Below are 16,117 nucleotides of genomic sequence, written 5' to 3' on the forward strand. Positions count from 1 at the left end.
AGGCATTGAGATAAAGAAAATATTCATTATGGCTTTTAACCTACTTTTGCATCTTTAAACGTTTTGACTTTCGATACTTTTTTTCAACATACTGCGTAATTTTGATGCCATGTTCATTTGTATCACTACTTTAATTGTTACATTGTTACTCGAGCAAAACTGCAAGTAAACTTTAAAATCTTTTGATTTATATAAGTAGTTTACTACTTATACTACTCATTTAAAAGAAAAAGCTCCCGTCATTTTTTGTTTATTATTAGTATTTTATTTTTATTGTTGTTCATTTGTGCACCAATTTAATTTTTAGCAAAAATTCTGATTGTTAATATATTAAGGCGGTTTAAATCAAATAACGATATTAAAACAAAACAGGGAAAGAAGTGATTTGTTGTGCAATCATGCTTTAACTAAACGTAATGCCAATAATCCAAAAGTAGTCATATCCTTTTTTGATATATCCTTTAATTTTGAAATGGGGGTAAAACCCGAAAAAAAAAAGTCAAGCATACCTATCCCTCCAATCTATTATTATGGATACATAAGTTAAGTTTTTTATTCAGCCAATTTTTGATAACTCGAAGTCCCAAGGGACCAGCTAAAGCATTCGAGTAATTGGTAGAACCCAAATCTGTCAGGAAAATTAAATGGCATCCAATTAGTTTTAGCAAATCCTGTTTTATTGTATTTTATAATATTTGCATACACGTTTACGCCCATTTACCGAAAGCTATAATATGTCCAACAACGTTCCTCTGTGATAAAAGGCAAAGAAAAGAAAACGCCCAACAACATTAATTAGTTCCAATAGTTAACACCTATTTACGAGCTAAGCAATATGTTGATTAAAACTAGTTGTTGAAAATTACTTAGTCATACATTTTAATGTTTTTGTGGAATAATTACTTCATCCTAATGAACAATCCATAGCAGAAAGTGCTGCGAAATTAATGGATTATATTTTGCACATTTTTCATTTCAATGCAAAAAAAATGCCTTTACCTACTTTTTCTAATAGGGTCATTCTCAAAATTTTAAAAGTATTTTTTACTGAAAGAATATGATTAAAAAAAGAAGGAGCGGACCGTTAATTAAATAAGTTTAATATTCATAAAAAATACTTCAATCGGTGCGCTTTCATTTTTTACACTTCTGCCGATGACACCACAAATGATAAAAAGCCCTTTACAGGTGTCATTCACAGAGCACACTATTTAATTCGATTCTTGACTCACATGCGTTTGCAACGATATGTCTGAAAGCAAGCGTACAGCGTATTATTTAATTCGCTTCTTGATTATCTTAACGTGGAAACACGGTACACAGATGCGCCAAAGTACAACATTTGTGACGTCATAAAGATTACGCCTTATTTTCAAAATCGGACATTTAAGAAAAAAATTCAAAAAAATAATCGTTGGGAAAATCAAAGTTTTTTCTAGCTCCATGTTGTTGTTTTTTATTCCATCTTTTTCAGTAACTAAAAGTACCGTTAATCGGGGCTACTTGTGCCTCCAGGGGATACTCGTGTCCAATTTTTAAAAATAGAAAACAATATATTAAGAGTTAAAATTGTTGTTTAAAAATGTTATGAAATTTCGGGTCCAAGCTGCCCCCGTTTACGGTAGTACTTTTGACTGAAGGAAACAATTCTCTTGCATTGGGCTGTTTTGTGAGCACCCTATACATTTTAGCAATAAAGCACACGGTGGACACAACCCTTGTACACCCCCAGCTCAAATCCCGACTGCAACTTAATGGGATATTTTTGTGGTTGATATAATCCAGTTGAGAAATATAATATAACGAAAAATAAACATTTGATGTTAAATGCATTAAAACACTTTCGGTTAACTTGTGCTACATGTCGATAAAAAACTCAACCTGATATTTTCAATAATTGAAGTTTCAATTTATGACAGCCCTCTGACCATTCCGTTGTATTACTTCTATTACAGAAGATCTTCCATCACACTCTCATAGTATTGAAAGGAGTATAATTTAAAGAAATGTATAATTACAAAGTTCAGTCATGTTTTTTTTTAAATATATTTTATCCAAAAATCCCGTTAGTTGCTACACTTATGAAACAGTGACTAAAATATATTTTAAATTTAATGCTATAATAACGGATACAATCTATGTCCACGCTAGCTACGATTTTCAATTTGTTTACCAATCGTTATAATTAATTGTGTACTCAGAAACTTTCGAATCATTTTAAATGGTTTGGTGGTTTTCAACTTCAAAGATTGAATCCCATTTGTAATTTCAGACGCTCCGGTTCTAGATCGACCAAATTAAAATGTTACAATAATTTATCCCATTCCCAAATTGCTAAATTCGAGTATTTGTTACATCTGTTGTACGATTGATTGTTAACAAAGTTTTGTGCGGCAGCATTTCTGAAATTCTGACTCAAGTCTTTCGAATGATAATTATTGAAATTGCCTGATGCACGTAATTTTCTCTGCAATATCACTTTGAAATACGTGCCTTACAAAGTGTTTTTATGAAGAGGTTTCTAGAATCGTAGTTTTTCGGAAAATGAGTTCCTTATGCCACTTGTTTTTACAACGTATGATTAAATTTCGTTTCATGATTTCTGTACCTCACAGCCAGACTAACGTAGATCCAGAAATTGTGAGTTTCCGTTTATTAGTGCATTGTTTGTAGAAGCCTAATCCGCAACGAGCGATGTGAAAGTAATTCTTGAAAAAAAATTATTTTTATTTTTTTACCTGGGTTAAAAGAGCGCGCCCCATTCTTTGCATGCGTCAGAAAAAAGTTTTTAATCCCTCCTGTAAATTGACCATAAGGCGACTTACGTTCGTCTGGCTATGAGGTACAAATTTGAAACTCTTTTAAGGGCGTTTTTTTTCCTAAGGGAAATTGAATAAAGCTGTCCCGCAAGATAATTTGCTGTCTTCTATTCGCGTAGTTGTTGAAGTAGAATTCTTTCATGAGTAGACATCCAAAGAAGTAATTTGGTTCTTGTCTGATCCCCTTTTAAAACTTACAATAACAAAAACTGATTAAGAATGATATTTTTTAATTTCTAGCAAATATAAGAAAGTCCAATAATGAGAAAAAGTCTAATAATGAGTAATAATGAGGAAAGTCTTTTGAATGTTAGACATTGAGGAACAAAGTATTGTATAATAACCACACTTCTGCAACACAATCGTAAACTTCAGAATTTTGAACACCCGTATGAAAGTTTTATATTTCGTTTATTATTACAACGCAGATTCTGAATTAATTATCTAATGAATAAAAAAACAAATCAGAAAAAAAATAAATGTGTAGAAAAAGACAAATATTGCAGAATCCACTCAATAGTATTTATTCCAAAAAAAAAAAAAAAAACCTCAAATATATAAAACTTATGAAAGCTTGGGTAGTAGCTTTTGGTGCTTGCTTATATGAACGTCTTTTGATACAGGGACTGTAAAAATGTAATGAAATTGAGCTGTGTTCTAAGATTTTATTGTAGATATTAATATTCACACCTAAAATTCTTCAAAATAAGACCCTTGGCGTAGCACACACTTTTCCCAGCGAGTCTTCTAAGCTTTGAAGACGGGTTTGTAGTCTGCTACCGGAATGGATTTTAAAAGTCTTGTACTAGCGCTTTCACGACATACAGAGTGACACGGTGATGCCCTTTTAATGAGGTTTTGATCTTCTGGAATAGAAAGAAGTCTGCTGGGAAAAAAGGGGCTGTAGGCGAGTGGGGGAGCGTTGGTATGCTATTATTGAATAGGAAGCCTTGGAGGATGAAGCAAGGTTTTTCACCATTTCTCAAGTTTTCAGAGATGATGCTGTGAACTGTCATTTTATCAAGTCCAACTTCATCTGTAATCATTCTCCACTTAACCAGAAGTCCGAATTTAGCATGACAGGCACACGATCAACATTTGCATCCAATCTGCAGGTTGACGGACACCCTGTTTGAGATTCATCCGTCACTTTTTCCCGGCCTTCTCTGAAACTCTTGTGCCACCAAAACACATGCGCCTATGACAGACATTGGGGTCGTTTCCAAAATTTAAAAAATATTTTTTTCTGAAAGAACATGTTTAAGAACATAGGATATAACCATTTTTTAAATAATTTATTTTAAGTTTAATATTTTTAAAAAAGTACTTAAATCGGCGCGCTTTCATTGTTTACATTTCTTGCTGATGACATCAGAAATGATGAAATGCCATTCACAGAGCAAAATATTTAATTCGCATCTTTACTCACGTGTATTGGCAACGATATGGTTGATAGCAAGCATAGATCGCAATTTTAATCCGCTTATTGATTATCATAACGTGGAAACGCGGTACAAAGATGCACCAAAGAGCATCATTTGTGACGTCATCAAGACCAAGCCTTGTTTGCAAAATCGGACATTTTAAAAACATAATTAAAAAATAACTGTTGGGAAAATGAAAGAATTTTCTGCGTACATGTTATTATTTCTTTTTTGCTTATTCTATCAACTTCAGTGACTAAAAGTACTACTTTTGACTGAAGGAAACAACCCCATTGTCCCCAAACTCTTGCTTACACGTCTCTAAAGTCTCTGAGGTCGATTTGCCAAGTTCCACACAAAACTTAATAGTGGAACGCTGCTCAAATGCTTTCTGCATTTTGGAGCTGGAACCGACGTTAGCAACAGAGGTACACGATAACGACGATGCTACCTGAACAAAGACTCCCGGGCGACTGCGGACCGGAGTGAGTTCCACCAGTAACCCCCACCATCGACCTATCCAATTTGTTCGCCCTTGAAGGTACAGTCAAATCAGGAAAAAATGAGTCTCATTACTTATTACACAGATCCTGTACGCTGATTCTATTAAAAAATATATTTTCCTTTCGTTTCCAAATATTCACTTTTTTATTATTTGAGCAGAATTTAATGTTTTACATTTTAACAAGGAGTGATGGAAAATCCAAGTAATCCCAATTATATGTTAAATAACTTCAAATGTTATGAACTATTTTCTAACTACAGCCTGAATATGAAAGAAATCGTTATTGCTAATTTTTGCTGCTACAGTTTCAACAACTCCCGTAAAGAGTATTTTGTGATTGTAAGTTAAACCGTTATAGTTACATTATGAATGTGTTTTTCTTTATTTTTAAAATTCATTAAAATTAAAAATTTTTACTAAAAAAAAGAAAGAAAAACAAGCCATTAATCTCACTTTAGATTCATTTTATGGTTATATTCGTTTTCTGAACAAATAAAAGTTAAACTAAACTAATTCAACTAAATAAAATTGCCAGTAGTTTCCTAATTGAAGTCTTAATATATTCTATTAATTATTATTTATAACTTTAAGAATAACTCTCAGCTGTTCATACAACCACGTAAGCAAATGCAATAGAATGGCTTCAGAATGTATAACACTTGTTTTTCTTTATTTCCAATGGCGCATTTAAAGACAGTTGAATATCAAAAGGATAACAACAAAACTGTAAATAAAAACGAGCAATCCAATAGCGTTCCCAGATGGATGTCCGAGGGAGAGCAAGACATCTGGACAAATGAGGCATGTCCATTACTTCGTGGAGATCACACAAAGTGCAGAAAGGGTCAGGAACCACGTTGATACGACAGAGATGTTTTCGTAGGCAATCATAGCCAGATAATAAACGAAACATGGCGACATATTTCATCCTAGGCCAATTAGGGACATTCAGAATCAGCTCAAACCATGGTTTATTGCTGTTGCGATTTTTGAGTTATTCGTGAAAAGTGTCTTTAAAGATTTTCTTTATTAAGCTTTTGATGTTACTAAATGGAAGCTTAGGATTGGTTCGAATGTATAACATAAAAGTGTATATTTTCAAAATGTCTTACCTCCACGCACATGGACTTCCGTGGAACCAATAGCACCGAAGCTGTTACTTGCAACACATCGATAAACTGCACCATGGACGTCCTGCCTGTACTCTTCGGGTCTAAAAGGTTGAAACACTAATGAACCATCTTGCCTGACATGGCGAAGACCAGGCATGCTGGGAAGGGGAGTCCAGTCACTTTTTGTCCAATATACAGTCGGCTGAGGAATGCCTGTTGCAAGGCACGGCACTATTGTTCCTGATGAGTTGTGGAATATTACTTTATTAGGTGGTTCTTTAAAGAAACTTGGGCCTCGGAATGTTCGAGCAGTTCCTGTGCGAAACAAAACATATATGCTTTAAGTTAACTCGAATTTAGCAAAAAAGAAATGCAAAACGTTTTTGGAGTGACGTCCCATATCGTACGATGTCGGCGGGAATGAACTGGGGGGGGGGGACCCACCGGAAAAGGATATTTTCGTGAGCAAAAAAAAGTTTTCTATCGTCATCCTAAACACGGGAAAAATGAATTTAAAAAATATATAATTTTTTCTTCAGATAGCGCATTGGCAGCAACGTTTGAAAAAGGGTTAAAAATTGTCAATTTTCAAATATTTTTATAAAACTGCCAATGTTTAAAATTTGTGTTCTAATACCATTTAAGTGCTTTCTTTTTATACTCTTTTCATATATTTTTGAAAGTATTTACATTCTTTAAAAGTTTCTAATTCGAGCATAAGCCTCAAAGTTACGTGAAATTAACCATAAATCGACGTTTTTTGGCTATTTTTGTACATTGCAGTATTTCTTCTTTTAGGCTGCAATAGTATTTTTATGCAATAAATGAGCACTATAGAACTCTTTGTTGGAAATTCTATTATATTGTATTGCATTCACAACCCAGGACCCACTACAAGTAGGTGGTTACATTCTGTGTTCCACCCTGCAATTCCCGAGAAGAATATTAACAGGACTTAATATATTTGTAAAATAAGTTATGTTCACAGAAACTATATTATTTTAAACATGTTTCTACGTTTCGATTAAAGTTTTAAGTTGGACTTAGGACTCAGTTTTGGCATTGATGTTTGTGACTATGAAGTTCTTCACGTAAATCTATCTGGTGCTTTTAGTACCTTAAAAAAATTCTGCAGATTCTCTGACAGTTCCCAAATTTTGTCAACTGCTCGAGTGTGATATAGGGATTTTAAGATTATGTACTTAAGCAAATGTAAATATAAATGTATATAAATGTAAATATCCTTGTTTTTTACCTCATCACTGAAGTGAAAGAAAGTAAACTCGTTGATGAATCAATTAACTGTTATAGTTCGAAACTTCAAACATTTATATTGGTGGAAGAAATTCTCTGATTGCTGTAGAAGGGTTTCTTAATGGATAATCTTTTGCATTGTACAACTTACTACTCTAATCCAATTTCTTTATATTTAAACTCTAGTCCACTGCCATAATCAACAAAATATTTTTTTTTCAAAAATAGCAAAGTAAACAATTCCTTGAATCACCGGATCCACGATGTTTAGAAATTCATCAGATATCAGATTTATAAATTTTGTCACTTTAAACATGCATACAGGTCCATGTTTCGCAAGAGTCCGTTCATTTCTTAAAACTTTAGTTTTATTGAACCATATAAGAATATTTTTTAAACATATAATTTTCGAATATCTTTATTTCATTAGTAGTTTCGTTTGAAAAAAATACAGCTGCAGCACTTAGCACGCGCTAACAAATGCTAATGACTGAAAGCTCTTGGTTTTGAGAAAGTAAAATCAATGTCACATTTTCCTTCTGTATTACACTCACAATATCCATCAAATAGTACTTTTTCCCACTGTTTAAATACCTTTTAAGAACTTCGACTTCTTCCAACCGAGTTACAAGTTAATAATATTTAATTTTACTGAAACAGCTATAACTTTATCTATAATTTAGTAAATGTTCTTCCTTTACACTCCGGCTATTAAAAGACTTTGTTATTCGGTAGGTTAGGTTTCTTAGGATGCGACAAGATATGGATTAATGGGAAAATTTTATGCTTGTGATCATCAGTGTGAAAATTTAGTCTCAAGTTCAACTTCAAACCTTGATCCAATTATAGAAACTTATTTAAAATAATATAGTTTTTGTAATTGTAAGTTATTTTACGAATATACAAGTCCAGTAAATAACTGTTCTTCTTGGGAATAGCAGGGTGCAACTACCTACTTGTGGTGTGTTCTGGGTTGTTGATGCAGTAAAGTATGATTGTATTTCCGGCAAAGAGTTGTATAGTGCACACACATTTATTCCATGAAAACTTATTACTGGAATCGAAAAGAAGAAAGACTGCAATGTACAAAGTAAACCAAAGACGTCAATTTTTGGCTAATTTCGCGTAACTTTGCGGCTTATGCACGAATTCCAAACCGTAAAGGCATTAGAACAAAAAAATTGAACATTGGGAGTTTTAAAAAAAATATTTAAAAAATGACAAGTTCTTACCCTTTTTTGAAATTTTGCTGCCAATGCGCGATCTGAAGACATATTTTTTTTTTTTTTTTTTAATTTTCCCCCTGTTTAGGAGGGCAATACGCAACCTTTTTTTTTTGCTATTAGAAGTTGCAACTCGAAATATTCTTTTTTTTCGACCCACCCTATTTTACACCTCTCCTCTTAGTTGTATTCGGATGTTCCAAAATGAATCTTTTGCACCTTTTTGGGGGATAATCAGTGTTATTATTGATGCAAACTCAGGTAATGTTATAGTTTGGCGAATACTTGGCGATATATCGCGAAGCTATTGGTTACCAAGTTTTGTCATCCACATGGCGATATGTCGTCAAAATGGTGCCAAGTTTGGTGAAGAAAAATATTTTTCGAATCTGGTTTTAATATTGTGCTTTTGGTGGTATTTAGAAAGTTAACTATTGAATCAAGTTAAAATTGCCTATATTGGTTAAATTAATCTCTGTAAAACCTTTTTTGGCTTCGATTCACAACAAACTAGGGCTGAAAATAATTAAAGCTTTTTTGCTTACTCCAACGCACTATTATCATTAAACTGGCGTAGAAAAAAGTCATTTCATGCATACATCAGCTTATTTCTTTAAGTAGCTTTATGGCGAGACTGACCGCAAAAGCTATAAGTTACTTTAACATAAGATCCTAATGCTGAAGATGTATTGAATTAAAAAATAGAATTAAGTTTTCGTTAATATATTCAAATGTATTCAGTCAATATCCTCAATTCTAGCTTTATTTGCTTAAGTTATTGAGTAAAAGCATAGTTTCTGCTTGCTTGTGCCGTGTCTTTTTTTTTTTTTTAATTTCTGCATAAAATTTCAACTTTTTCGGCATTATATTTGTCACTTTTTTAAACTATTCAAGAGCATGCATTTTAAGTATACATTAATATTTTTTCTATATTATATTTAATCATGTTCTTGTCTTCTGTCGATACTCACCAAGGAATAAATTATGTATACAATTACCGTAGATTAAACTAATCTTTGCAATTTAAGCTACCAGTACATCATGTGCACAAATCTATAATTGGGCTCGATAAAATTATGAATGTTCTGGTATGCTGTTCTGATTTAACTCTCTTACTGAGATGACATCTTCTGTCGCAAGACAAATTTCGTCACACACGACGATCCTTTCCTAGCTGGCTGCGAAATTCATGCAGTATAATCTCACAAAATGTTTATCAACTTAACGAAGCACAACTGCTTATGGGGTTTTCCAAATAACAGTGTCTTCTAATGCAATGGACTTAATTTGGAGTTACCTATTAAAAGTATAGCAAAATAAATAAAAAAATAATATAAAAAACTTTTTTTTTCAAAATTATGTTTTTATGTAAATAAGAAAACACAAATTTCTCATAAACAAGTTAAATTATGTCTTAATACAAGACGTTGCTAAAAAGCAAGCGATAGTTCAATGCTTCTAGTGCAACGCAAATTTGCCATTCGAAGTCATCCGTAAAATTGAATCTTTTTTAAATAAACTTTGATTTTTTTGAATTGGCTGTCAATAAATTAGGACAAACAGAAAAATATTGTTGATTGGTTCATTATCTCCTAAACTATTCTTATTGTTTTGACTCCTTTTCTCCTTTAATTAAAAGTATTCCTAGCAGAATAATCTTAATAATTAAAGGAAAGATGTAAAGCTTCCATTCCATGACATTAGCAACAAATTGTTAAAAGTTAGAACTATACTTCAAAACACACACGATAAATGTAAGCGGCTTACATCAATACTGGAACCAGATCAGGAGCTATACAACTAGTATCTTATCAGCAACACCAAATATACTGATTTGTGTTTAGAACTTAGACGAATTTGCGACCTCTGCATAGTTTACGTGCACCAGTCACCAGTCACTACCACTACCCCATGGATGGCTTTTGGCTACGTCAAGCCCATCATGTTTGAGCCTTAATCACGGTGCCTAACTGATCAAGTTACCTAGCACCCATCGCCTGAATTAAAAAATGTTTTCACAGGTCACATGTGACAGGCAAATATTTACTTAATCCCAAATTATATCCACGAATACAATACAAAATGTTTTTTTTTATGAAAATTGTGTGTGCTGCAATAACGAGTAGACACTAAATGGCCATATAATTAGAGTTCAAAATTTCTCCACGCATTGTATGTGAAACACATTCTACACGTTTTGTAATATAAGGAATACCAGTTGGTAAGACACATTTTTAACTTGGTGTAATACGAATTTTCATTTCACTTTGTACACATTCAAAAATACACTAGTTCTTTTTTTCCAATAGACACAAAAATATTATTAAAAAAATAATTGATTAGGCAAGATTTTAAACCTTTAAAAGTTTTTAAACTTTCGATTCAAAAAGTTAGTAATACAAATAACTGTGTATAAAGTAAGTAAGTTCATGCATTAAATGTTTAAAAACATACCTGAAACAAAAAAATATATAAATAAATAAAAACGTAAATAACGTATCTCATTATTTAAAGCGTTTTTTTCTTTTTTTGCACAAAACTGCAGCTTTCCCAATTATGTTTCTCGTGTGGAAATATTTACTGAAAAATGATGTTTTTAATTAAAATATTGCCTCGAGTCTCTTTGACTTTGATACAAATTAGTTCACTTCAAGTAAGCTAGCGATAATATCTTTGTTTCTTTTCATTGTAGAAGCAAAATAAAAAGGTTACTTCGTATAAGCTAAACAATTAGTTTTACAAAGAGAAAAAGGTATTTTGGGAGTCCCTACGGCATTGGTCATTTTTAAAATATGGGAAAGATTTTTAACTTTGTTAAAATAAAAATGCATTTAGCAATTAGGGGGGGGGGACTAAAAAACAAGTCTCCTTTATCAGCAATAGACAAGTAAAGTTTCTTCGGTTTATTTACTAATTAATAAAGTTTTAATTACTACTTCAATTTATTCTACATAAGCTGTAAATAATTAACTTTTCAACCATTCTTTCTGGTTTACTTTAAGTGTATTTAAGAAAACAAAAATTGCATCTTTTAGAATTTCAAAATATAATTATAATAGCTGTATGCAAATAGCGTGAAAGAAATTTTTAATTCGATAATTAAACTTTTTTTGCAATTTTTAATTAAAATGTATTCCGAAAAGTGTCATAGTGAAAATACATGAAGACTATTTAATTCTACAGTTATTATTTGTATGCGGAAGTATTTTGCTGATGAAAAAAAAATCTCATAAATGCATTACGGTATCCTTTTATGTTTAACCAGTGATACTCGCAAGGTTTGCCCGCAGTAGAACATTAAAAGGTTATTTGATTCGCCTGTAAATTTACAAATAATGGATGATGAATATCTCGCCAATTTTGTATGTCTGTTTGCTCTCCCATGTTACGGTTCCACGTTATGATAATTTAATAATTTACTCGTCCATGTATATAATTTGCTCGGTAAAATGTTCTTAAAATTGGAATAGAAAAAAAAACAAAATTGAATTTTCGAAAAAATCACTTCGAAGTGGCACCACACCTCAACTACAAACTAGTTTTGTGCCAAATTTCATGAAAATTAGCTAAACGGTCTAGGTGCTATGAGCGTCACAGACGTCCTGACAGAGAGCGATCCAGACATCCAGACAGAAAGACGTTTAGCTTTGTCATTAGTAAAGATTATTTAAAGTCTTGGAAGAAAAGGACCAAGCAATTTTTGTATACACTTTACACTAGACATCCAGGAATAAGTACATTTTTAGAAGCAATTGCAAAGAATAAAATTGTTAATATAAATAACATTTTGTTAATATAAATTTAGTAAGGTGTTAACTTTAGTTTGATTACTTCTTTAGAAATAAATTAAAGAAAATAATTCGCTCTAATTAACATGCTTTCATTAGCTTTATATGAAAGCATGTTTGTTTGTATTGGGATATTTCAATTCAACCTCAGCGGTCAGACGTATTTGATGTTAGCATGCGACCTAATATTTGATGACATTTTTACATTCTGTGATCATATTAATTAAGTATCCCTTACTTTATTCAAAATTTGCATTCAAATGAATAAAACACGCATACACATCAACATGTTATACCAATAATTTATATCTTTGCAATAAATAAAATTCTCATGACTTTTATTGGATGCTTAGAACAGAAATTATAGTTATTTTTAAACTAATTTCAAGCTAAAAGGAGCTTGTAACACAACACAGCGATTATTATTGGACACTACCTTAATTTAAACGTATCTTACACATACACATTCGTTTTTTTTCGGTTCGGTTTATACATATACATATTCAAAATACATGCAACTCATTTAAAAAAAAAAAAACTTTTTCACAAATTGAAAGAATTTAACTTCGAAAAAAACAACCGAATGTGTACTATAATGTCAGCGTTAAAATGCTAGAAACAAAAACAGTGCAAATATATTCCGGAAAAACATAAGGGTCATTCCATTTCTGGGACGGGGCATTTTTCAATATTATTTTGTTTTATAGTTATAAATAAAACAAGTTAGAAATTTAGTTTCTGATAGCATCAGTAATGATTTCTTATAAGAGTTCCGTAGAACGCTAAATTCATCGTTTTTAATTAAAAAAAGGACGAATAGCAATAAAACGCCCTTGACGGAACGGAACTCGTATTGGTCCTGCTCCGTCACGGTCATTTTATTGCATGTCGTTCAATTATTTTTCTCAAACTACTAACTTTTGATGTTCTACATAGTTCTTTTGACAAATCGTTATTGTTGCTATCAAAAGTAAAATTTCAAGCTTGTATTATTTGTATTTATGAAACAAAATCTTGTGACAAAACAATTCCAAAAGTCCCGTTCTGTCACATGGAATGGCCCATGACTATCAATAAACAGAAATTATACAATACAAAATTCTAAAATATAAAAGAATAAAAAAGGTGTAAAAGCAAATACAAAATAAGATAAATGAAATGCGTGAAGCAGGGGCTGGCCCTTGACAGAACCCATTGACGGAACGGGACTTGTGTGATAAAATTTCAAGCTTGTATTATTTGTACTTATGAAACAAAATCCTGTGACATAGCCATTTAAAATGTCATCTTTCCATCACACGGAACGGCCCATGAACTGTCAATAAACATAAAATATAAAAATACAAAATATAAAATTTAAAGGAATTAAAAACGGGTAAAAGAAAATACAAAACAAAATAAATGAAATAAGTGAAGCAGGGACTGACTCTTGACTGAACCCCCTTGACGGAACGGGACTCGTATGATAACCTTTCAAGCCAGTATTATTTGTATTTGTGAAGTAAAATCTTAAGTTTGAGACAAAACAAATAAAAAAGGCCGGTTCCGACACATGGAATGGCCAATGAACTATCAATAAACAGAAATTATGCAAATACAAAATTCTGAAATTTGAAAGAATAAAAAAGGTGTTAAATCATAACATCTTTAACTTGAGGGATGCAAGTATGGGACATTTAACCAAAGTCCTTAACTCTTACTTCAACATAACGTAACTGAATTTAAGGTCGAAAGACAGCACAAGATTAAATCAAGAACTATATTTATTAAAAACAGGTTAAAACATCGTTAAGGTTTGCACGCGCGTGTGAAGAAAAATGAAGCAAGCACTGAGCGCCACAACACCGACACTTTTAAACATTGCAAAACATACTGCTGCCACACAAAAAGTAAAGGTATTCGAAAAATAGAAAAAGGTTAAGTTGCATAAAGATTAATCAATAAACAACATTAATAATTCAACAAGAACACAAAACATTAAGAATATTCTACAATTTAAATTCTCTATTTTCAGTTCCAACAAAAGGTATAAAAGCAAATACACCTTTATATAAGATAAATGAGATAAATAATTTTAATAAGATACATGAACTAGGGACAGACAACTCATCAGGGGGCAGGTCCGCCCCCAATTCACAAGGTTCTTTTCACTAGGCAGAAGGGAAGATCCCATAAACATGCTACCTTTCCGGAGGTCCTTAAAATATGAAAACAAACGGAATGAGTGGAACAAAAAAAACGAACGGTATGAACTGATAACCGCCGCCGTTTAAAAAATAATAAACCGCCTAACCGGCTAGCTTGAAAAAGTATTGCAGTAACCAAAAACAGAACTCAAACAACGATGCCAAACAGTAAATTGCAAACAAAAGCAGCGAGTAAAACTGGAAAAGCGTAAGAAAACTAGGGAAATAATAACAAGATTTTAGGATAGCTCCATATTAACATAGCTCCATAGCTTAGGTAACCTTTCTGCAAGGTAGCATTTCTTTTATAATGTAGCTTGAAGATAAAAATCAGGTACCTTTATTATAATCTAAACTAAATCAATCTTTACTAAATTAAGGTTTAAAAAAATGTTACAAACATTTTATATTCTATTGATTTCATTAAGGTATCGATTGACATGGAATTTGAAATATACTCATTTATCAAAAATATCTATAAGATCAGCAATTTCAGAAAGACATACTTTAAATCCTGGAACTCAGTTTAGTTCAAGAAATTTAATTTGTGTGAATAAGTTCTAAAATGGGTGAATAGATATATCTTTTTTTTTTGAATTACTAGAAAATAAATAACAATTGAAAATAATGATGCTATCAACTAACTGAAAGCCTTAGGAATTGCAAAAGTAATTTTTTTTCGAAGTAATAAAAGTAAAGATTCACTAAAACAAAGAAGTCATGTAGGATACCGTTAATTAGTGGGATGTAATTTTCAAAGTTGTAACTTAAGTTTTGTAAAGACAAAAGTTAACTAAATAATATCGTCGAGTTTTATCAATATCAAGAGCTTTGCTAAAGCTTTGATAACGTTAAAAAATGTAAACTTGCGCCTCTTGAATTTTAATATTTTTACTTTTGTAATTTTTACCTGTTTTTTCTTTTATCTTAAAGATTAATGAAATTAGCATTTCGAAAAAGAAACATCTAAAACTTTATTGCATTTTAATAGGAAGTTTATACAAATGTTTTATTTTTAATATTAGATGTAGTGTATGCAGATTTAAAGACATTATGAATTTGGCCTGACGTACATGCGGGAAGACTATTTTTACTTTACTTAACGATACATTTTTTGAGTTTTCGCAATGCATCTTTGAATCTCGTTGATTCCATTTTGAGAGCTGCTCTCTCGCCAACTTCAAAGTCAAGATTTTACAAATATAAGCTAGCACGACTGTATATTTTTTCCAGAAATCTTATAACGTTCCTTAAAGATACATTTTTGGCTCGTTGAGATTCATTATGAGAACTTTAGAAGATATTTACCTCAATATTTTCCTTCTAAAAATGATTTCTGTACTGCTTCTTTACATTTTTTTTTTTGCTTTAACAACATAATATTCTTGTTTTGAATTTATTTATGTAATTTTTAAGAATAGTAATCAAGTATTTTGCATTCCTACAAAAAAAAAAAAGGAATTATTTTTTTTTCGTCGACTCCAATCGCACAAATATTGACAGAGTCACAGACTGTAAGAGAAAATAACTTCTTCCGATCTGAGTCTTTGAATTAAAAACCTTCAACTTCCGAATCTGACTCTTTATCCCCAAAATGAGCCTGACTGTGACTCCAACTCCACATCCATGGTTTTTACTTTGAAATAATTATTGTTGATGTGATTTGCTTTTATTTTTACGCTAAAGTTCATGTATTGTGTTTGGCGGATAAACTCGTCGTCTTTTATTTTTCTACATAAAGATTTTCTTTGTGCACCCTTTTTTTCAGATGAGCAAGGCATATTTTATCTATAGAAATCAGGAAAA

General features: G+C 31.7%; 1 protein-coding gene across 1 annotated transcript in view; it reads right to left on the minus strand.

The window, feature by feature from the left end:
• The window catches only part of LOC129222917 (cell adhesion molecule Dscam2-like), a 564,289-nt gene that overhangs the window by 492,903 nt on the left and 55,269 nt on the right, over positions 1-16,117 (minus strand). Inside the window, 1 exon segment of the mRNA XM_054857478.1 lies at positions 5,861-6,175. Within this exon segment, the coding sequence (XP_054713453.1) occupies positions 5,861-6,175 (315 nt within the window).

The sequence above is a fragment of the Uloborus diversus genome, chromosome 5 (genome assembly GCF_026930045.1).
Source record: "Uloborus diversus isolate 005 chromosome 5, Udiv.v.3.1, whole genome shotgun sequence".
In the NCBI taxonomy this organism is placed as follows: domain Eukaryota; kingdom Metazoa; phylum Arthropoda; class Arachnida; order Araneae; family Uloboridae; genus Uloborus; species Uloborus diversus.